We start from the raw sequence: 25,076 nt of genomic DNA on the forward strand, positions 1-25,076 counted from the left end.
AGTTTAACTGTCTGCTATTAATTGACTTTATAAAAGACGCTATTTTCCACTGCGATACTTCGATTTTTAATTCTGTTGTTTTTGCTTATTATTGAAGGAATTAAACTTAACCCAGGTCCAATGTCTCGCGCACCACTTTCTTCACCTGGCAATAAAGCTGTGTTTTCCGCCGGTAAACGCCGTCGATCTCCAAGCTTACCAACATTGAAATCATCTCGACTAGACGACTATTTTGCATCGCAGGATACCTCTTCTCAACTACCTCAGCAGATTCTGTGTCTCCTCGAGGAACGTTTCGATACTGTTCTATCGAAACTGAAGGAATTGTCATCGAAATTTGACTAGCTGTCTAATTTACATAAGGAATACGACGAACGTCTCTCTCGCCTGGAAGGAGAAATTGCTGAACTTTCGTCCTTTAAAACTGTATGTATAGATAAATTTTCTCTTTAAAATTATTATATAGACTCGGTACTTAACGATTCGAAGAAGGATAATATTATTGTTTTTGGTTTGAGTGGCGATGAATAGTTAATAATGCTAATCGCTTTATTGAATTATTTAAAAGACAGAGCGCGGAGTCTATTCCTTTAGTTAATAGTTATCGAATATCGGGAACTCGGCTTTTTTTGTTTATACTTTGTAGTCAAGATGACAAAAGAGTTATCTTTAAAAATTTAAAGAAAATTCAGGCGTCGTCGTCATACTCGCGCATTACAGTCTTTGACGATTTGTCATACAGTTCAAGATTAAGGCGTAGAAAACTGTTGCCTTTTTTTGCGAAAGCGAAATCTCTGAACAAAAAAGCATTTCTGAATGCCGACTGCCTGACGGTCGATGGTGACAAATTTATCTTTAATTTGGAAACGAATGAACTACAGAAGATCGATACCTTTTTAGATAAATCCAGCCAAAAATGGTTAAGTAGAACAACTGCTAACGAGACAAATAAAACTTTGGAAGTGAGGATACTGTCCTGGAATTCCCAAGGAACGCTGGACTTAACAGTGAATGACCAAGAGTTCATTTATTTATTACAAAATTATGATTTAGTTGTTTTAACAGAGACATGGTTAACTAACTATTATAAACCGGTTCTCTGTATGTTGAACGCAGATTTGTTTCTATATGAACAACTTGCTAAAAACCAGTTGGTCCCGGTCGTTTTTACGGCGGTCTTATTCTTGCAGTTTCCCAGAAATTGGGCTCCTCGGAAATGTTATTTAACTCCGACAATCTTACTGTGATTAAATTAAATTATGGAAGAAATTTTTTGTTCACTTAGTCAAAGTTTGATTATTGTTCTTGTTTATATGAGAATAGATCTTTATGATATTCTGTTTAAAAAAATGGAAGACTTGTTGATGAATTTGCCCGACGACGATATACTTCGTAGTTATTTTAGGAGACACGAATGCCAGAATAGGTGAAGAACTAGACAACTTTTATGCTGCGAGTAATATTAATGTCCTAAATTCTTGAAGATCTAATTACTTAATATTGAACCAAAGAGGAAAAAGCTTTCTACAATTGATTAAGTCGCCCGGATTATATATTTTAAATGGTCGATGTGCCTCAGACAATCCGGCTAAATTTACTTTTCTTTCGACGGTCGGTCGATCTGTTATGTTAAATTAGTAATGTTAAATTACTAGATAGATTATTGGATTTTAGAGTTCTTGATATTTTCAATTCTGATCACTTTCCAATCTCAATTTCACTCGAATTTACGACGGATAGCGTACGGACTCTGAAACTTCCAAAAATTCGTTACGTATGGAAACAAGATAGATCGGATGACGATTTATCTTTGGTAAGCTCGCTGTATACCTCGATTAAAACAACCTTTTTGCTGGATGCGCAGAGTTACTATGATGAACTATTAATGAAGAAGTTTTTATTCACTACAGCCTCGAAAATCTTGAAAACAGTTTATGTTCGTTTAAAACTAAAACCATGTCTAAATAACAAACGAAAGAGTTTATAAAATTTTCAAATACATTTAATAAGAAACTGTGAAATTATTTACAATTATACAAATGTTATTTTTCCTTCGCAATTCTCTTTTATAAAGTCAAGAAAAAAACTCGTCGAAACAAAAACGTTTATCCCACCGGATATCCACTGACTTGTACTTAATACTCCAATTTGAACTCGTCTTCCATCACTTTCCTGGTATATAAGGGGAGCACCAGAATCACCCTAGAATAAAACAATTCAGTTGTTTTAAAGTTCGTCTGCAGTATTAAAGTATATATGTTACGCAAGTTTGTACTTACTGGCATCATGGAAACACCATCTTTCTGTGTAAGAATTGTTGATTCAGTCAAATAATATGGATTGTCTTTATAAATTGTATCGCTAGCGTTAACTATATTCACTGAAGCCGCTTTTAAGTACCGTGTAGTGTCGTTCCACTCTTCATACATATCAGATTTACAATTAGATTATAGTCCATTAACATTAAATTATATAAAAATAATAATAATTTCGTTAACAATTAAGAAATAATATATGATTTTATCTTTTTAAGATATATTTTAACCTGTTCTGTGACGAATGAAAATAAATTTAATCTTTATTATTACGTATAATATTAGATAAATTTAACTCAATAAATATAAAGTAATATCAATAGTGAAAATATAACTTATGTAACAATATTGAGTAAAGTTAACTTGTTATATTTCGATTACTTTCCTTTCTTGTATTTCACATTTCATATTTTTACAATAGTTGTGCGTATTAAATGAAAATCAGAAACAGAACTAAAAAAAAATACAAATACAGTAGAGAGTCGTTAATCGGAACCCCGGTAATCGGAATCGCCGGTAATCGGAACGATTTTCAGTCGGACTGTGTCGTGCTGAATCGAACGTTTTTGATACTACACTTACTGCTAAAGTATAATTTTCATGTTTTATATTCTTCAATACATTTATTTTGTTTGTACAAAATGAAAAAATAATTTTTAACGATACGATAGCATCGATTATTATTATAAAAATTTTCGTTAGGCTTAAAATCGACGAAAATTCAACAAGAAGCGACACGCAACGGAGAAAAATTTCAACATCGGACAGGTTAATGTATTTTTTCGTACATAATCGGTAATCGGAACAAATCACTAATCTGAACAACCCCGGTCCCCAATTGATTCCGATTAACGACTCTCTACTGTAACATAGTTTAATAGTAACTAGTCTACTTAAAACATATTTATGTTTTGTAGCAAATGTATACACCTGTAGATTTACTAACTAAAAAGTAAAAAATATAATCTCTGACAATTCTTCCTGTATTTTCTTAATCTGAAACGTTCAGTAAAAAGACATTTATATACTTTTTCACAGTATTTTCTCGGAATTCAAAGCAGTGAAAAGTGGTAATATTATTTCAGTTTATTTTAAAAAGAAGTTATAATAATTAAAAATATTTGGAAAAATTCATCATTTACTAACTTTTTCCGGTATTTCCCCATCCAGCCATTACTGCTGTACCTGAATAAAATTCTATATTCGTGCGTGGTAAAGCGATTGTTTGTACATACGGGGAAACAGAAGGACTGCTCGATAAAGAAATGGCGCTGTTTAGTATTAAAAGTCCTATGTCGAAAAGGAATAATGTGCCATCAAAATGCTGATGTGGAATTAATTTTTCAAAATGGACTTTTTTCCCAAGGAATTTATCTTTGTGACCAACTGTCCCATAAAAGTGTTCAGGTTTTTTTCTATAATATAAAGTTATCAATATTAAAAATAAAAATAATGAATGTATGAAAATATGATCTAAATCTACAAGAATATTTTATCGAAGTATATTATAGTAGACAAAATCATACTTAAATAATATGTGAGCACATCCCAATGCAGTTTTCGATGTTATCAATGTGAAAGTTCCAGAGAAAAGGCCATAATCTTGTATTGAATCGCCTTTAAAAAATAGTGCCATCTAGAAACAAAAAATATTTGTTTTAATTATTTTATAAATGTATTGCATAAAATGATTAGGTTAATGTTACCTGTGGTTCCAAAATGGCGGCTCGTCTCTGATTCCAGCAAACAGAAGAAAGGAAACAGTGGGGACACACGTTCTAGCCTAACCTAATCTATTCTAATAATTTTGTTGGTAATAATTATGGTAATTTATTAGAACAAGTTAGGTTAGGTTAGGTTAGAACATGCGACCCCACTGTTTCCTTTTTTCTATTTGCTGGAATCAGAGATAAGCCGCCATTTTGGAATCATAGGTAACATTGATAATAAGGAATATAAATAGTTTACCATAAATGGAAAATTTCGAATTTCAACTTCCTCACCACCGATCATCCTTCGTGCAATTCCTGCAAATTCCATGAAATGGTCAGAATTAATAAACATTTGTAATTAAAAAATTATACTTATCTACTCACCCCGTTCATTTCCATTGTCTTCTGCATTTACATTGTAACAGAGAATAGCAAGGAATATAAATATTTGTAAATTTCGATTAAAACCCCTGTAAAAGAAAATTTGCATCAATTATATAAAACAATTTGTAATTAAATTGTATATGTATGCACATGTATATTTCAATAAGGCTCACTTTACAGGAATATTCATATTGCTAGTGGCACCAATTGAGAAAAAGTACGATGAATACAAATGATGACTTTAAATTACACGATAATATCTTTTTTATATAGCTTAAAATTTGTCTAAATCGTAACTTCATCCAAATGTTTCGAAATATAAATTTTATTTCAGGTGTAATGCTGTATCAGAGTGACTTTCAAAAATACATTGACAAATTACTGATGTAAATTAAATATTAATTTTGAAATTAAATTAAATTGCGATAATTATGTTTTTTAACGATATTTTATACTACATTATATATTTTTTAGCGCAATTTAAATCCCCTTCAGTATGTTTCAGTTAAGTGTTGTAAAGCTGAAACATTTGTTTTCAGCTTTACAACACTTGTAAAATTACAAAATTATTACATAAGTTTCACAACGTTAGATGTTATGAAATTTTGTAAATTTTGAAATGATTGAAAACTGAAAATAAGTGTTTTAAGAGTAGAAAAATATAGTCTAAAAGCTCGAAAAATAAGTTCTCGGTTACATGATTCTGCATTCGTTTGAATGAAAATAAATACAGTTTTACTTACAACACTAGAAAGAAAGGGGACACAGTAAAATCAGCCTAGTTTGTCTTAAAATTCATAAAAATTAATGTAGTCCTTGATTTGAGTTTATTCGCTGAATCCTGCGCAGCCACACCTGTTTGGTTCAGAACAGTGCTTCTCAAAGTAAGCGATATGGCTATTGAAGGCGTTTAAATTATTCAGCGGAGCATCAGGCATGATAGGATGGCCCCTGTGTACATAGAATAGGACGCAGGCATTACTATTAACAGTTACAACAAACGTGATGATGATCCAAGAAAGTTCGAGAAGCACTACTCCAGATCAACATATTCATGACTATTCCGTAATATGGAAAAAGCAAAAAAACACTACGTGAAACTATTTTTTCCATTTATTCTATATTTGCATATTGAACGCATGTGTGTTGCATGCCTATACAAAAATAATGTGGTGTTAAAAATCATTTAGTGTTTCAGAAGTTTCATCGACACATTGATACTATTTTATCAATCTGTCAACTACTGAACCAATACGACTGATAAAGATAAATTTTCCTTGTTTCATTCCATCAATAGCAAAAGCAGCCGACAGCAAGAGGTATACTGCTGTAAACCTCTTGCTGTCGGAATGCTTCGGAAATTCGAGGATCTTTTGCATATGGGCTTATAGGGCTAAAGATACATGGATATACTGTGACAGTCGTGGCAAGGAAGAGACGAGCAAAGAACGATTACAAAGCCACGTCTACAGGCAAAAGATAAATCTGATAATATCAACGATGCCATGTTCCTGATTACTATTAGAATCACATTTCCAAAGTATGCTATATTCCAGACACTTATACAATTTTCCAATTGTCTTGTAACAGTAAGTAGCCAGAAGAGACTTAGTATCAAAAAAGTTTTTTTCAGATGAATCATTTTTTCATTGTATAATATTCAGTCGACACTGGGAAGGTAATATTTTACTGTTCGTAGTATCCTACTACTTGCACAAGCCCCATGATGGGAGAATCCGTGTTAAATTATTTCGATTTAAATCTCTCTATATAAAACAATCAGGGGATTAACTGATCGAATTAGCGGTGTTCAGTGTTTTTCAGTGTTAGCAGAGACGTGCCACTTATTTACATTTTACAGGTGTGCTGTCACCTTTCTGTACGTATATCGATATGAAAGTACTAATAGTTTCGAGTTTATAGTAAAAAAAGTATGAATATACCTTTTTGAACTAAAATGCATAAGAGCATATAAGAATAAAATATCTGCAATTATGATAATAATTTAATTTTAATATATAGAAAATATTTAAAAAATATTACCTGAAGAAAAATTCCATATTTCGAAAATATTATTTTTAAAAATTCTATTTAAAGACTCGTACTAATTGTCAATATCGCTTTGTTATATACTGTATTAGATATTGTTTACAATTCAAAGGGTACGGATGTAAATTGATTCCAGGATTATCAGTTTACAAATAGAATATGACAAAGTAGCTATAATATTAGCTAGTATTAGCTAAAATATTATAAACTAGCAGATGAGCCCGGCGTTTCTGGAGGAAATAGTAAGGATAGCGAAGATTAAAATTATTTGATCATTGCCGATTTTACCCGTTTTTACCGGGTGCAAGAATTACGCCGCACTATTCCGAGGCTAATTAGAGAATTTTTAGATGAGTCTAAAAATGTGTTTTCCACAAAAACGCAAAAACCAGCATCTAAAACAGTACAGTAGAAGCCCAGTTCTTCAGGGTAATCGTTAACTCTCTCCCTCTTCCTCGCGGGGAAGAATTTCCAAAAGTCTCTTTTCAGTGTGCATTTACTTAGCGTACTCTAACTGCACTGAATTTCAACTTTCAACTCCTAACCGTTTGGGCTCTGCGCTTATACGGCGCTTAGTTTTATTTAAATATTTATACATCGAAAAGTTCAAATTTATATACGTAATATAAGGTTAAGTTTCACTTCGTCATCAACCGTTATTGTCCACTGTAGGGCTTATGTGTGTACAATAACTTATATTTTGAAATTTCTTTATGTAGTTCACATTCAGTTGCTTTTCATTGCTTTTGCTTATTTATTGTTACACCAGGGAAACAAGAGGAATGAAATGAAAGTACATTTAAGCAATGAAACAATGATATTCACCTATATTCAGGGCTTGAGTATCAAAAGTTTTCTTAAATACATGTAAAAACGTAGAAATCTCTCGCCAGCTGATTAGAAATGTGTATCAGGACGATACTAAACTTAAATCAGATTAAAGTTTATAATATAATGGCGATAATAGCACCTGCATTGTGTAGAATAAGAGAAATACAGCCGAAACGAATGTTTTCGTCATGTTTTACAGATTTTCGAACTGTCGTTAATTTATCATGTTATGTAGCCTATATTTAATTTATTATTTGTTATTTTAAAAATTCCGATATTTAACCTGAATTATCAAATTATTTATTTGGTAATAAATATCAGTTTGATTCAATTTACATTCAAACACAAGTTTAAATTTCAGTAGATGTAAAAAATGTGTAAATAGGAACGAAATGCGCTAGATATAATTTCTTGATCACTTTAATTACTAGTAGCCAAATGAATAATTGGTAAGATGGTTCATTAAATTTTTATAGCAGACAGGCTTCTTGAGCCATGATTATGAATTCAATTATGTAAAATAATTCTAGAATAGAATAAAAAGACTAAAACCATTCAGACTTGTATACACGTTAACTATTTATACTTTAAACACACATCCTGAATAACAGCTTTTGAAATATGTTGATTTTTATCCTGTGCAGTTCATTGGGTTGTAGTTTGAAAAAAATTGTAGACCCATGAATTCTCACTATCGTCGTCTGTCCGTCTTTCTTTCCTTCATGTTGAGAACGATGACCGGCACGACTCTATTTGTAAAGGAAAAGTATAATGTACAGGGGCAAGCCACTAGTAATTTGAAGTGGAGATCACAAATTTTAAATTAAAAGTATTATTAAAATTGCAGCATGGCATTGTAACGGTGTCAGAATAAACAATTGCCCGTTTGTAACTTATAATATTATTCAGAAATAAAATGCTATTCAGTATAATTGCTCATATTGCCATAAACGAATTTTTATTTAAGGCACGTTTGTCCAATAATTTACCTTTCTGTTCTCGTATTTTTTTTTATTTGTAATACTAAGTATTCCAAACTTTTTTTCTATCTTACTCAATAAAATTTGCTGTGGTGTTCTTATATAGTTTATGGACATTGGAATCGCTTTATCGTGACCAGAATTACTTACAAATAATAATTGAACAACTGTAAATTTTACTAAAATTTATTAAAGAATATTCAATACGCATAAAAATACAAAATGTATTTTAAAATAATGCCGACAAAATTAATAAATTAGATTAATAATAATCATTGAAATACATCTGTATTACTGAAATGAATACTGCAATACGTTATACAGGTTATACGTGGCACAGTATCGATTTTCATTCGCATTTTATTTTCTTTAAAGGCAAAAAATACATAGTGAAGCGTGTGTTATGCACTAAAAATCTGTTAGACTAAGTTTAATTCGAATAAAACTTCTCCCTTTATGAAGAAGATTCGTGTTTATAAAAAAATATTCCATCTAAAGAAGACAAAGAGGAATAATTTATAAAGTAATTTCAATACAGTTTCAAAGAAATTGTAAGGTTATTTAAATCATTACAGTTATGCAAATTTCAATACTCCTAAGCAGTGCTTTACTATAAATGGAACGTAGTAGCTTGTCGAAATGTAAACATTAGCACCACCTGGTGTCTCCTGACTTCTACTTAAAACACCAATCTGAATTTGCGTTTCATTGTCGTCATATATAAGGGGACCACCGTAATCACCCTAAAATGAAATATTTATCTCGTTTTAAAGTTCGTCTGCACGATTATAATATATGTTCGAGTATATGGGTTTGTACTTACTTGCATGGCGGAAATACCGTATTGTTCGGTAAGAATTACTGATTCAGACATGTACAGTACATTGGATTACCTGTATAAATGGTGTCGTTGGCTTCGACTATGGTGACAGAAGCAGCTTTTAGGTAACGTGTTGTGTCGTTCAGAGCTTCATAGACGTAAAATTTACAATTACTCTATAGTTATTATTATTGTTATAAGTACAATATGCTTTTGCGTATTGCACTTATAATAATAGTAAGAATAATAATTACATATATGTATATATATATATATTATCTGACTAAGTATAGGAAGTCAGATAGTTTAGGAAGTAAAACTAGACCTACAATTTGGTCGGTGCGGCAAGTGAAAGTTTGAGTTGATGTAGTAAAAGAAATTCAGAGTGCATACACTCTATTACGACAGGATCCATCTGTCACTGTAAACTCGTTCCCAGTGTCACGCTGACAGAACATATAAATAAGATTGTATGAAAACGAAGTTAGTGCCTATAAGGATTCGATCAAAAGTTAGAGTCTAAGCCTACTTAGATCCTGTTGCATTTGAACGTTTCCTTGAGAAAACATTTCATAATTTATGCCACCATTTGATGACGGTGCGAATTCTAAGAGGGGGTGGGTCGTGCAGATAAGCGCTCCTCCGAAAATCTGATTGGACACCTAACAGGGTTTTAGAGTGGAGGAAAAACTACTTAAAAGGGAAAGATAATGAGCTCGAAACGAGTAAAATATAGCATTGTTTGTGAATGGTTTACTTGTAAGAGATTACGGTAACACTTAGTTCCAACAGCTAAGTAAGAGATTAAAGACAACTAACCACCCAATCTTTCTTCGGTGGTTACAATGCCTTAATCTTAAGGTGCGCCACCTAGACCTGCGAATTCACCTAATTTAAGAGAAAACTAGTCAAGGACTATGGAAGGATAATCTTTGCTCTGGTCACTGGGCCAAAGGAATTCAATTATTAGCAATATAGAAAACCATATACGAAGAGTTTAGAAAATTGCTACCAAATACGTTACCAAAAATAAAAATCTTCATTAAAATTGTAACTACTACAAATCCCTAACACGAGTCTATTATTGTATAACTTTCACATTAGTACTGTCTTGTACAAATGGTTTTAAACTTCTCCGTTTTTAAACATACTTTCTTAATATTTATAACACCTACACCTATCTCTTGGAGGCGCAATTCTTGAAATTCAATAGTTATTTTGTTACTTTAGAGCGTCAAGTAGATATATTCTGATAAATTCTTTATATACCAAAAATAATAATATATAAGAATCTGTTCAATAATAAATTATACTAGAAAGATGGCTGAGCGGTTAAGTCATTAGAAAAATAAGTAAAACCTAAATATAATTCAGCAGTTAATGTTTTCCAAAATATATTCTAAAATCTGATGTAATAAATAATTAAAAGTACATACATTAGACTCTAGGCATTGCTTCATTTTTGCTGTTTATACTGTTTCGTTTTATAATAGTTTTGCATTAATTTTAGTGGATCTGACATTTTAATTAACAAAATGTTTAGCCTATGTATTTGAATAATAGTTTTATTGGTTGTAAAAGCAGCCATTATACTGATCTTATCATTTCGCTTTATTTTACAAATAAATTATGTAATAATTTTTAATATATATATTTTAAATTCAATATGCACTTACTTTTTCCAGTGTTTCCCCATCCAACCGTAAATGCGAATCCAAAGATGTATCTGTCATCTGGAAATTTTACATGTGGCATAGTGACCTGTGAGAGAAGAATAGAATTGTCTACTTCAAAAAGAGCGGTGTTTATCATTAACAGTGCAATATCGTTAACAAATGACCCTTCCGTAAAGTTTGGGTGTTGAATTATTTTCGTAAAAAACACTTTCTGTCCAAGAAATTTATCTTTATGTCCAACTGTACCAAACAAATCGTCGGGTTCGTTACTATAATATATATAAATAAAATTATGCAAATTTCATTTATATACACAATATTATTTTACTCAAATCTATTACATTATAAATGATTTTATTATTTTGAGTATTGTAAAATTACATGGCTTTAAAAACTTTAATGTATTCGTGGTAAGAAATTAGAGAATTCATACTCAGTTATTACGTGAGCAGCTCCTAATGCTGTCTTCGGTGTAATCAACGTGAAGGTTGCAATAAAATTGCCAAAATCTGATATTGAACCTGATTTTAAGAACAGGGCCATCTATCAATAGAAAAAAAAACAATATTCAGTTTATATAAGTTAGTTATATAAAAAATTAAAATTGATATTTATTCTACCATATATGGATAATGCTTAATTTCAACTTCCGAACCACCAATCATTCTTCGTACAACTCCTGAAAATGCCATGAAGTAACCAAGTTAATGAATACATTTCTTTTGTTGAAATCGTGTCTTTATTTCTCAATGAAGTGACGATTGAAGACCTCTGACTTTGTCTTTTGTCTTTACTTCCGCCGTTCACACCATCAGCAGACTTTTAGGATTCACAATCCCTCGGAGACGACCTTTCTTTTGAGACTACTGCTTCCGTAAAAGAATGTAAAACAGGTAAAAACCGGTTTAATTTTATTACATTTATACACAGTATTGTCCAATTACATTACATGTCATAATACACTGCTTTTACAATAATTTGTTTTTATAATAATAATATGTTTTTAACAAACTGAAAAGGGATGGTAATTCATAATGCGTAATGCAAACAAATGTTTAAAACATACAGTACTGTATAAATACATCTAAGGTTTCAAATCATCACTTCATTGTGAATTAAATAAATAAAACAGATTTTTTTTTAAATTCAAGACAGAATATTTTCCATTTCACCTCGTTTATTTCTATTCTCATCTGCATTTGCATTCCAAGTAAGAATTGTAAAAAATACAAGGATCACTTTTAAATTCTGATTCAAAACTCTATTAAAAATTAAAATAAATTGTGCAATTCTATTGATTAAACTATAGATTTATATGCTTAAATATATGTTTCCAGAAGACCTACCTTATATAAATATTCATGTTTCTGTTTATTAGCATCAATTCAAATTTATTACCGAATGTTGCAAATGTTAACTTTACATTACACCATAACGTAACTCGGTTTGAAATCGTTATTGCATTAAAATATTTTATAATTTAAATACTATTTTATGAAAATTGTCGATGTCAAGGTGACTAAGAGAAACACGTTAAAACAATTTCGTAAAAAATATTTGAAATGAATTTATTAAAATAATTAATTTAGTTTAGTTATAATTTAATTGTTAAATTTCCCTGTTGTTAATAGTGGACAGAACATAACCGGGAAAATATTTGATTTCCTAGAGTTTTTGCAAATTTCGAAGACCCCTGAAGCAAAAAGTAGTGAAAATCAGCAGAAAAATTCGGTGGTTGTTTGTTTCAAAGATTTCCGAATGACTTCTTCAGATTTTTTCACTAATCGTCATTCTTTTTCATTTTTATAGGACTATACTGTATAACAGTATAGTCCTATTGTATTAATTTTAAAATTAAATGAATTTGTAATATTTATGTTTTTTACGATATTTTACTCTACATTATATAGTTTTGGCGCAATTTAAATCCACTTTAGTATATTTCAGTTAAGCGTTTAAAACATTTGCTTTCGGCTTTACAATACCTGTATAATTATAAAATTATTACATAAGTTTCACAACGCTAGATGTTATGAAATTTTGTAAATTTTGAAATTATTGAAAAATTAAAATAATTACTTTATGAGTACAGAAAAACGCAGTCTAAAACAGGGGTTTTCAACCTTTTTGTTTTTCCGGGACACATTGAAAGAAGTCATGGAGTTTTGTGCCACAAGTATCTTGTATATACTTGTAGCCCAATCCTTAAATATACGAGTATACCTCGTATTTAAGGATTAACATGTCTAAATTATAGTAATAAGTATTAAAACTTTATCAGGAAAAAGGAGATTTAAAAAAAAATTCTTCTACAGACACTTTCAACTTTTACTTTGAAATAGATAAATTCATTTATTATAAAGGAGAGAAACAAAAATTTATTTGAAAAACACAAATATTTGTTTTATTTGGGTATCTATTTAATAAAAAAAACAACGAAACACCATTTTAAAGTGCATTTTTACTGGATTAATATATTTATAAATAATATGTAGTCCAAAAAGTAGCCGAGGCGCTAAATGATAATTTTTACGCTAAACTAGAAAAATGGATAGCCAAATTTGGCGCAAAGTAGCCAAATCCTGCAACTCTGGAATGAATACTAAATAAAGCTGGAATTGGAACTCAAAGGATTATAGACCCAAATGCAAGGACAAGTAATAAAGAAGCGAGGAACGATGGAAAATTAAGTGTCAATATTTGCATAACAGAAGGTCTATTTAACCTTTCTCACTACTTTTTTATCTTTTGGCCTTTCTCTCAATTCCCCGAATTTGGGTCTATAATCTTTTGAGTTACAACTACAGCTTTATTTAGTATTCCTTCCTCATTTACACATTTTCAAGTATTTGAAAACATTTCCTTTCCACTCAAAAATAAAATATGTATAAAGGTTTACGGCTTTGTGAAACTTCTTTTTGAGTTTATGCCGTTGAAATGAATAAATAAAAATAAAATTTAAAAATTTGTCGGTTTTGTTTACACGTTCATTCGGTCGCATTGGAACTTGCCTTGGGCTGCGGGTTGGACAACCCTGGTCTAAAAGCTCGAAACATAAGTTCTCGGTCACATGATTCTGCATTCGTTTGAATAAAAACGAGTACAGTTTTACTTACAATAGTATAAAGAAAATGGACACAGGAAAAATCAGCCAAGCCATCGTAAAATACATGAAAATTAATATACTCTTGATTTGAGGTTCTTCGCTGGGTCCTGCACAGCCTACACCTGTTTCGTTTAGAACATTGCATCTCAAAGTGGGCAATACCGCTCACTTTGATAGGCACTTTTCTAAGCGTTAGGCCTAATAGGATGGCCAGAACAAGAATCCTTACCACTAACAGTGCAACTAAGGTATGAATTTATCGAAGGTGTCTTTTCAGTTATATTTTTTCCCAGTCCACTGCTGAAGAGTAATCTAAATGTTACTTTAGGTTAACTAACACTATCTCACCAGTGACCAAACGATTCCGTTCCTAAACACTAGGAGTTCGTTCGTGGGTTTGCGCCTCCTGCACGGGTTGGCCAGGTGGAGTTTTCCGGGTTTTTTCTACGTCTGTACGCCTGAATAGTGGCCAGTTACCTTTAAAGGTCCTCGCAAAAGACATCCCTCTAGCCAGATCGCACAAGCGCTGCCGTAACTTAATTAACAAACTAACAATCTAAACTTTCCTATCATTTTTACTTATAACATTTAAAATGGGAAGCAGTAGTCATTTTATAAAATTACCAACCAGAAACAGAAAACGTAAGTAGATATAATTATTTTCACCAAACATACAACACAAATATAACACTGTTAACCAATAAAATTATAAACCGAAATGCTATAGATTAACTACATGAACCCTTGCTGGGACAAGTTTACACTATTCTACATAGACTCTTAGCGGAGAGTGCCATATTCACTGCTAACTTGTTGAAAAAAAAGTCACAACCAACGGGGGCGGTGATGAAAGAAATTTCAAGAAGCACTAGTTTATAATGTGCCTTGCGCCACTTTGTTGAGAAGAGTTCGTCTTTCTTAGTGTTTTGTGGTTAAATAAAATTCACGTCTCCTACACTATTTTCTTTTATGAAGTCAATAAAGTAAGCAGTTGACATAAAAAAATTGAATTCCGTAGATTCAATGTTACGTGCACTTATAATTCCAATTTGAATTTTTTTCCCGTCATCGTTTACATATATAAGAGGGCCGCCGGAGTCACCCTAAAATCGAATATTTGAAATGTTTTTAGTTCAATAAAATAATTTTCGTCATATTTTTGTACGCAATAAGCTTATACTCACAGGCATTGTACTAGTCTTTTCTTTATGTGTAATAATTACTGAATCGTCAATTAGTTGGCTATCTAGGGACCACCATTTAGGATCAACAAAATCCACGTAAGCAGCTCGTAGAAATGCTCCATTGTCCATTTTGGATTCCTCTAAATCCAAAATATATAAACCACTTTAATATAAAACTGTAATTAATTTTCTTTGTATTAAAAGTAATTACAATAAATATACATTAAAGAATTTTAGAAGTAACTGTAAGATTTCTATCGCTCTATCAGACTATCAGATGTCCCATAAATGTCAGTGTATACATTTTGAAATTATTTATATTTATGTATTACAGAAACTGAGTAATAAAATAGCGTATTAGCAAATAACATGACCACTTTTACGAGCCATTCATACATGGCATGACCCTAAGTTTAAATTTATTTGAAATGATTTATTTGAAAATTTAATGCAGAAGTTATAAATTTTTGTCCTAGACTTGAAAGGAAAAATGTTGGCAAGGACACACAAGCCTCTAACATTCTCGTTGTATGAATTGAAGAACACGTTACAAGTCAATGGAAATGGAAATAAAATCTTTGTTAATATAAATGCAATAAGTGGTCTTTGTTCCCGAACAATGGAAGTTCGGTTATGGGTTCGCCCCGCGCTCGGATGGGCTGGCCACGTGGAGTTTTCCGGATTTTATCTTCATCTGTAGAGAAAATCCGAAAAACTGTAGAGAATAGGGGTCAGTTTCCCTCAAAAAGACCTCCCGGAAGGCATCTACCCAGGGGAAATGCTTTCTGGGAGGTTTTGTGTTGTGTTGCCGTAAATTAACAAACAAACAGTTAAATTCAAAACTTTTTTCCCAGTCATAAGAGATGCTGAGTTTACAAATTTAGTTAATACCGAATATAATTTTTTATATTTCATTTTTCATTGGATATATACTGGAAAGAAACATTGAAATTTTGAATAAAATTCAATAAACATTTCTCATAAGTCTAACACAGTAAACAACTCCTTAATTTGTAAACACAGTATCCTGTACTCGACCTCAGTCCCAAACATAAAGGCTATACAAAATTATTTTGTTTATATCAACAAATCTTTTGGAAAAAGACTACCTAAAGTACAAAAATTTCATAACATTATATATTTGAACATTTGCATGACTATGATCCGATGGGTCATTTTTAACATACGAATAGTCAAAATGTGATTAACTTACTCCCACACTATTATAGTGTCAATCACATTTTTTGTCTTTAACAAATTAAAATGTATTACGATCAACAGTAAAATAACTGTGTGACAATATACATTTAAGTTGTGCTTTCTTTCAGTGTTCTTGTATACACTGAAGCACATTTTTAAACAACGTGTTTCAATACACTAAATATATATATATATAACCCTTGCGATTTACGATTTTCATGAACTTCTTACGGGTTTTTCCTTAAATTCTAGTTTTTAATAAACAACATTCAATTCTTCATTCGATTTTCTTGCCGCTCGAAAAAACCAGTAAAGAATCCTCCAGAATAATACACGGATTGAGTTTCATGTATTTATTTCGTGTATTACAAAAGTTAGAACGAATAGAAAATTTTAGAATGACAAAAAATTTTATTTTAAATACTACTTATTGCATTAGAGGAGCATATATACTGTAATATTGATTATGATATGATAAACATGAAATGTGACGACATGAGAATCATTCTTATCCCTTTGTCACTTTGCCATACATTTTGAACTACTACTCCCTTTTCATCTATACATTATTATATTGAGAGCACCGTAACAAGGACAATTTTATGCTACAAAAAATTCAATAAGAAGTACGTTAATTCGGAATCAGGTAACCCAAAATCAAGATTATCGGCATCCTGAGCACTAAAGTCGGAAATTATCTGAAAAATTTCCGTTAATTTTTAATTCTTTGAAAATAATACCGAATCCGATTATTCCACGATCTGAGGTTTGTTTAATTATGTGGGTTGCTACAGTCCTTGGGTGGAATTGAACTACGTAACTGAAAAATAAATGTTACATACACACGAATAATTTTAAATATTAATTTTCCGCAGTAGCGTGCTTATTAACGTTTGGTCCAACAGTGGCCGTATGCATAAGACTGTTGAACACGGGTCCCGGGTTTGTGCCTGACTAAAATCTTAAAACGAAGTTTTCTTGTTTTTCTTAACTTTTCTAACAGAATTGTCGTAGGCCGAAGGTCGAGAAATTAAGGAGTCAACATACCACTATGCGAAACGAAACCCACGAGGTCGAGAACCCGAAAAGTTTTTCACGATAACGAATGTGTCAAACTTTGCTCCTCATAACACGAGCGTCATATTCTTTTGCCTAATCGAAGCCACGATGGACTTAATATAAAGGTCCTCTAGAAGTATACGGGACAGAAAAAGGAAGAAATAAACATCAAGAAGGAGACCCGTCTTCTGTAAAAGTCCTCCTGGGGCATCTTTGGAAGATAGTCCATGTTAAATTGTACTATTCCATCAATCCATTACATTAACGTTTGTCCAGATTTTTTATTCACTCTTAATATCATGCAATATTAAGAGTGCAATATTTTTTTCGGTTAATCATGCACAGTATCAACTTTAAACTGATTAAACGGTGTGCGTAAATAAATACAGTAACGTACATTAGTTGAAAGCATACAGAAACATCTGATACATTCAAATTATACAGCCTATAACTTATCAGACTTTAGGCTGCATAATAGAAATAAACGTGATAATCTGGCATAACTGTTGTTCCTATGATGCTGGATTAAAATTCTATTGTATTTTGTTTTAATATATAATTTAGTTTAATTTCTTTCTTGTCTATATAATTTACTTCATTACTCTTAAATGTTGTATCTGTAAATTTGATAAATGCATGCATATGTAGAGTTGCATATGTCTAGTAAAACAAGTATTGAAAATAAGCAATTAGAGATATAAATAAAGAGAAAATAAATTTATTATCTATTGTTGTATGTTATGTAATCCTCAACGAATTAGTGAAAATATTGAGAAATCAACAAAAATGAATAATAAATGCTCATGTATTACATCATAAAGTGACATGGAACTCTTGACCATCAGGAGTTGTCTGGGTGTAGATAATGTATTCTTAATTATCCGACGTATAAAATTACTATTATTTTCCCATATTACAATATGTACTTACCAACGTCTCCCCATCCTACTATAATTGCACTTCCTGAGGAATATTCTTTAAGTTCTCTTGGTAAAGATACAGGTATTAGCTTAGGGTGGTATATACACAAGTCAGTAATGTCATCTTGTAATATCAACAGCCCAACATCGTGGTCAACTTTCCTTCCAATAAATTTCGGATGCTCAATTTTCTTTGAAAAAAATATTTTCGTCCCCAAGAATTTATCGCTGTTGCTCATTTTACCGAACAGATCTTCGACTGAGCTTCTATAAAATAAAAAAGTCAAGTAAAATAAAATGAATTTCTATGCGTTAAGCGAATATTGTTTTCGTTAGATATAAATTATGGAGCTTTAACTCTCTTATAAATTCAGAAAAATTTATGCAACAATCTATACAGTAAATTTTAAAATCGTACTCATAGGTCACATGTGCAGCTCCTAACAATGTTCTAGTTGTTATCAATGTGAAAGATGCCAAAAAGTCGGCAGGCTTACTGTGAGGTCTCTGAAAAAATATTCCGACCTGGAAAAAAAATTATATTTAATTTTTGTAACTTAGTCACATTACTGATAATGTAAAACATAGACACGTCTTAAATTTTCGATACAATGCCTTGATAAAAGAGTCAGTAAATCGAGCAATACAAATAATTCAAATTCGAAGGTTATAATCGGAAATTCAGATCAGTACGAAAACTTGAATTTGACATACCAGAACATAGAAAATCCAAATACCAATACAAATCGGCAATTGGTTCAAGTTCATTTACGAAATAATTCTAACCTAGTTACTGATAATTAACATTTGTCAATGTACGTTAAAAACGGTCATTAGAAAAGCTAAAACTCAATTTATCGATAATATTTTTATCTTATTTAATAGAAAGAAGTAAGGCAGAAATTTCAAATTATATCACTGATTTTATCTCATTTTATAAATCCATTTTTACTTGTTTATAATGCAGGCTGGTGAAGGCACATTACAAGACCTTTTTAGGCCTGTGACTGAATGTTTTTTATAAGTTTTATTTAAATATAAATATATAACAGAAATATGAGTTATGTGTTAGGAAATTGAAGACGGGTCCCCAACAATGACCCAGTGTTTTCTTCTGTTAATGAGTTTTACGTTTCATCTTGTCAGCAGTAGAAAATTACAATTAGCAGTCGTTGAACGACAACTTGTTTTACTTGAATTAAACAAAAATTAATTACAAACAAGTGAATTTGATATTACTGTGGTAAAATGGTACTTTCGTGATTACTATTCCGTAGAGGTTTGTATCGTTTTAAAAACTCATGGTAGTGCCCACGGGATTTAAATACACAATGGTTTGTGAGGTCAGAAAGATAGGCGACCGCTTATCTAGTACATTTAATATGAACCCTGAATTGTTAATGTTGGTGTACATTTTTCTTACAAATCTAACGATAATCAAACTACATAAATAACAGTAATTATAATAAAAGGGAGCATTATATTCTGTGTTAAACATAAAATAAATAAAGTGTACAAACTGAAATAGATGAAGTGTAGAATAAAACAAGTACAGTACGTCGGAATTACAATAACATAGAGTACATTGATTAATAAGTGTTACTTGAAAACTACGTAGTTTATTTTCGAAAACACAAATGCAAATACAGTCAAACCTGTTTTTATGCGCTCTTTTTATGTGCGATTTTTATTTGTGCGATTTTTTTAATGCGAATTTTTAATTTGTGCGGTATAGTTGGCGACTAGTCTCGTGCGATTCGTCATGTCTTACGTTGACTTATTATAGCTAAATAAACTTATTATAGCATAAATGCACTTATTATAGTAATATTATTGCATGAATATGCGAAAAATGAAATAATTTACTTTTTAAGTCAACAAAACACCACCTGGACAAAAATATGTAAAACAGACGATAGACCAGACGATGCAGTCAAGTGCTGACATCTGTTGTCAATAAATTCTATTTCGTACGGTTTTGAGTTATTTTCTATGTGAGACTTTTTTTATGCGGTCCCTGTTGACCGCATAAAAAAATTATTTTTTTAATTGTGTTGCGAAAACTATTATTTACAGCCATTCGTGAAGTTTCGTGAGATTTTTTTTAATGCGTTTTTTTTAATGCGGTCCCTATCCCCCGCATAAAAACAGGTTTGACTGTATTATAAATTAAAAAAATCATTAAAAAAATAGCAATCAAACTTTCAATTATTGGAGTGTATACACGTTATTCGTTAAATAAATTATCATTTCTACACTATCTGAATAGACGTTAATGTGAGGCCCCGAAAATAAAAAAAAACGGGGAAATGTAAAATTTATTAAGGTAAACCATCGGGTAAAGAAGTAATGACGGAGACACCGGACTTTGACATCGTGGCTCAAAAAGATTAGAGGGAAAAACAAAATTTTAGAATAAAAGAAAAGTAAAAAGAGAAATATTTATAACTTAAGACCTAATTAGAGAAAACGAAACGAGAACGAAGAAAAATGCGCATAGGTGTCTTACTCATCAATAAAAAGCGATCAGAGACTAGAGGATGGTGTTGGATAAACCAACCCCGGCAGACCTTTCTTGTGAACTAAACTGGACTCAATTTTCACCTAGAAACACAGAAGAGACCAATAAGGGAGCGGGGAAGAAAGAGCCCGACCAATTAGCAATGAATCGATTCCCGAAAACCTTATAAAACCTCTGCCGTTAAGGACAAAGAAGCCTCCTCTAGAGTATTTCCCTTCTTCTTCTTATTCTTGTTAATAATCTTTATTTCGTTCCCGACAACGCGAGGCACAGTCGGGTAAAGTACAGAGTGGTCTATAAATGGAAATATTCCGAAATTAAGATAGGAACAGTCAGATATAATGCCACGATGTTGTTGCAAACAAACGACTTACAGAACCTGGGTCGTGAACCATGTTAAGTCACGACCCAACAGGTACAGCAAATTTGACAGTTGGTATATCGCACGTGAACAGAAGGACAGAAGACACAAAACAATCACCAGACGCATATTACAACATTGTGGCACAAAAAGCTAGTTACCGGATGAAAGTCTTTTCAAAATAACTCTTGATAAGATCTTTCAGTAGGAATTAGTTGTCTTTGTTCTCAAGAAAAAGACTCAGATCACAGAGCCAATTCCAATTTTTAGCATGTAAATTGGGTTTGCCTTATGTCATGAATCATTGGGCAGGCATAGATATAGTGCCGAACCCCTGTCCTCTTCTCCACAATAACTGCTCAGCTTTGAACTTGATTTATGGAATTCACAGAAATACGTGTTGAACTGCCCGTGTCCCGTGAGAAACTGAAACACCTGATACTTTGGACTAAACCACCGACTGTGGAGATGTCGCTCGATACTTGGAAGGAAGCTCCTGCACATGTGATCCAGGAAAATAGATTCCCACTCGTGCTGCCAAAACTCAATCATTTCCTTGCGAAGGAGATGATTAAGTCTCGAGGCTGGAAGAATACAGTAGTCAGGGAAGATGTCACGACAGTCGGCGGCAGCCCGCACCAGCTGGTCAGCTCTTTCATTCCTTGGAGTACTATAGTGCCGTCTGGTCCACTCAATAGAAAAAATGTTGGAACTAGTTGAGATGATGTTGAGAATGTCCCTGCACAGTGGATGAAGACCGTCCTTGTTTTTCAAGGCATACACAGCCGCAGAGCTGTCGGTGATGATGTTAAATCACCCTTCCAACAAGGTTCTCCTGACACCAACGAACTACCAAAAGAATGGTAAGGACCTCAGCCTGGAAGACCAAGCACTCTGGATGAAGAACACATGTGTCAAAGAAAATTTTTTTCCTCCCGAAAACACAGAAAACGCACACCCAGTGCCCTTACCAGTCCTCGATCCATCGGTGAAAACTTTCATGTCTATCAAGTAATGCTGTCTTGAATATAGCCCTCTCCTGTAGGCAGGGTGTGGAAGTTTGACTACTTTCCTGTTAACCTACGAGGTTAACAGGAAAGTACGTTTCCGTAGGAAAGAAAAAGCTTCCAATATCGATCTCAAACCCTCTGGAGAAAAAATATTGCTTAGCAGCCTGCTGAAGCTCTAGGTGGATGAGAAGCTTTTTAGCAATGACCTGCAGGGACTGATTGGAGGCAGTAGAGTATGCACGGGTAAAGTATCCCCTTGGGATCATCGCCCTCTTTTCTCCGTGCTTCTGCTCGTCGCTATTATGTTCCTGTGTTACTACTCTCTACAACGAACTGTAACTTGCCGCCTCGCCGGGGGCTCCGCCATCGCCGGAAGAAAGGAAACATCTAGAAATGCCAAAAAATTGGACTGTGACTCTTAGGACCTTGTCAATAATATGTAAGCATCATCATTAGAAAACAAAATAAACGGTTTCTTTGTGAAACACCTGTCTTTTTCTGCTTTCGAAAACCGCCACCCACATACGCGTAGACCTTAGACCATCCTGACGAAAAGAGAATTAATAAAAAAACCCTCCTTTACAGTGAACTTACACTGGTGTCCGAGAAGTGAGATTTTAAATCACCAATTTCCACCAGGTCGGCGAACTTACATTTACTACTACGAAATTAATTGAAAACGATAACTGCTGAAAAATCCTTGAAATGAGAAACAAATCCAAATAAAAAGAAAATATTTATGTCTAAGTTAGAAACAAAATGTAGGAACAGGCGTGTGAACTTAATTTTAATACTAATTACATAAGACTTATCGTACCATAAACGGATAATCTTTAATGTCAGCCATGAATCCACCAACTATCCTTCGTGTAATGTCTACAAATGTTATAAAATCATTAAAATAAATCATTTCCTAGTTAAAATTTTGTATTTAAATATTACTTACTTGATTTATTCCTAGGTGCATATGCATCCACGAAAAACAATGAAAGAAACACGAAGAGAACAAGCAAGCGCTCATTTAATATTCTGTAACGACGATAATAATATAGATATACGTAAAAAGAAAAATCCGCTGTTCACATTAACCTTAATTTAAATGAGTCTTATGGCTTGTGTTAACATTTAATTCGCACTTCAAACATAGACGTTTACAAAAGTGTAGAGCCAAATACACATGACTAAAATATGTGAATAAAAATATATTGTATATTAAACACTGAAGACGGATCCATTTTCTGTTCAATTTCATTAAGCAGTAATGGATATTTTTGTGGAAATAATTTATGTGTCAAAAAGGAATGAAATTTTTATCTATACATTTAGTACTGTACTTTTGTTTAATTGGCTAATCTACATTTAACCAAACTTCGCAAATGCACTTAGCGTGGTCCCACCAATAGTCAAGTATATAAAACTATTAAACAGTAGTAGTTGGTATCTCATCAATGGACTAGCCACGTATAATTTCCCAGGTTTTAGTCAAGTTTCTAACACCTGCGTAGGAATCAATTTCCCGTGGTAATTTCTCATTTGCATATGAATCATGTGTTGAGTGTTGTTATCCCATCAATTCTACGATCCTACATTTAGTTCCGATGGCGTCGTATCGTAACTTACGACAAAATTTTGTGAATAAAAAATATGCGTTAACAAAACTTATCGTAAAACGAAAATGCTGTAAATAGGCGTCGTTACATATGACATAGAATGAATTGTAGAAGTCAAAACAATCCATGCTGACAGGTAAGTATATCCTTTTCTGAGCTTCGTGAATCGAAGATACGATATGTCGCAAATTTGTCGTATTTAAAGAGGCGCAAAAATACTACTAATTACAACAGAAAAGCGGTTTTTCGTGTTGTAACTAACGACACTTTAGTGAATCCAGTCCTTGATGCGGAAATAGAAGAAAGACAATACTTCCGCATTGCATGTATTTTGTTAGAACTAGTATAGAAGATTATTTAGTACTAAAGACAACTTGTCTGCCGACTTTGTGCAGAATATGAGCAATATTCTGTCTCACAGTCGGTTCATTTTTTTTCTTCATTTTATAAAAGCTCTTTATATTCCTTAAGCAAATTTGGGTACTTTATGCTTAACGGGACACCACTCAATTAGTTTCCTTGTGTGATTTCCTAATTGGTTATCTTTATTATCCCTCATAGGTACTTTCTAGAACCCTGCTATTTCCTGTCATGAGCCATCATATCTCAGAAATCTACATCTTCAAAAAGGTTGCTATAATTTTTTACTACTGTATTAACAACTACAAATGAAATATAGTACAAAGCATATTTACTAAAATATCATTTTATACCTACATCGTCGTTTCACATGAATGTTATCGCTCATGACATTCATATAAACCCAAAGACATTTCACGTATACAGTACTTCATATATTTATAACTTATAATTATTTCCAAATTTTTTCATTCAAGTAAAGTCGAATTCGGTTATAACGAGTACTAGGGAACTGGCAAGATTTCCTCGTTATAATCGTTAATCGTCATATCTTTGAAGAGCGATGATATAACCAGAAATAAAAAGCGCTTCTTTGGGCGCAAACACGTATGGGACGTCTTGCAGGCGGCAAAATTTGTCGCTACGCTACTGATGATTAGTGTAATGTATTTTTTAATTTTAAATAAATTGGTAAATTGCTATGTACAGTATTTACGAAGAGAACAAATAAATCAGGTCAACAAAATACTACTAACCCGGTACAACTGATAGAGAGATACATTACTTGTTTTATTCCACCAATTGCAAAAAATAGCGACGGCAAGAGTCACGCAGTATACTGCAAAGAACAGTAAATGAAGAGAAAAAGTACTCGTTACGCTGCACCATTCTTTCATATTTGTCACAGATAACAAACGATTTTAATTTTTAACATTTAAATCTACAAATAACAAAAATGCTGCGGAAAATCAAGGATCT

The 25,076-nt window shown here is 32.3% G+C and overlaps 3 protein-coding genes across 5 annotated transcripts in view; all 3 read right to left on the bottom strand.

The window, feature by feature from the left end:
• The window catches only part of LOC136973094 (trypsin-3-like), a 150,697-nt gene extending 127,506 nt beyond the window's left edge, over positions 1-23,191 (bottom strand). The window contains exon 1 of the mRNA XM_067267790.1: positions 22,946-23,191. Coding sequence (XP_067123891.1) covers positions 22,946-23,038 — 93 coding nt within the window. The 5' untranslated portion in view covers positions 23,039-23,191. The remainder of the gene's footprint in view (positions 1-22,945) is intronic.
• LOC136973093 (trypsin-1-like) lies at positions 1,934-6,500 on the bottom strand. Of its 3 annotated transcripts, none has more exons than XM_067267786.1 (7): positions 6,455-6,500; positions 4,412-4,497; positions 4,284-4,342; positions 3,842-3,951; positions 3,462-3,730; positions 2,280-2,419; positions 1,934-2,202 (listed from the first exon to the last, which is right to left on the bottom strand). In XM_067267786.1, the coding sequence occupies exons 1-7, from the start codon at positions 6,469-6,471 to the stop codon at positions 2,032-2,034; spliced, it is 852 nt and encodes a 283-aa protein (XP_067123887.1). In that variant the 5' UTR covers positions 6,472-6,500; the 3' UTR covers positions 1,934-2,031. The 3 variants fall into 3 exon arrangements, with proteins under 3 accessions (XP_067123887.1, XP_067123888.1, XP_067123886.1); XM_067267785.1 differs by lacking the exon at positions 6,455-6,500 and adding an exon at positions 4,585-4,651 and having other exon boundaries at positions 1,935-2,202; XM_067267787.1 differs by lacking the exon at positions 4,284-4,342 and having other exon boundaries at positions 3,842-3,932; positions 6,455-6,495.
• On the bottom strand, positions 14,806-18,700 carry LOC136973068 (trypsin-2-like). Its single transcript, XM_067267756.1, has 4 exons — positions 18,682-18,700; positions 18,247-18,503; positions 15,058-15,197; positions 14,806-14,976 (listed from the first exon to the last, which is right to left on the bottom strand). The coding sequence occupies exons 2-4, from the start codon at positions 18,473-18,475 to the stop codon at positions 14,806-14,808; spliced, it is 540 nt and encodes a 179-aa protein (XP_067123857.1). The 5' UTR covers positions 18,476-18,503; positions 18,682-18,700.
• Positions 23,192-25,076: the final 1,885 nt, after the last annotated feature.

Source organism: Centruroides vittatus, unplaced genomic scaffold (assembly GCF_030686945.1).
Source record: "Centruroides vittatus isolate TY-2023 unplaced genomic scaffold, ASM3068694v2 contig_3084, whole genome shotgun sequence".
NCBI classification, from domain to species: Eukaryota; Metazoa; Arthropoda; class Arachnida; order Scorpiones; family Buthidae; genus Centruroides; species Centruroides vittatus.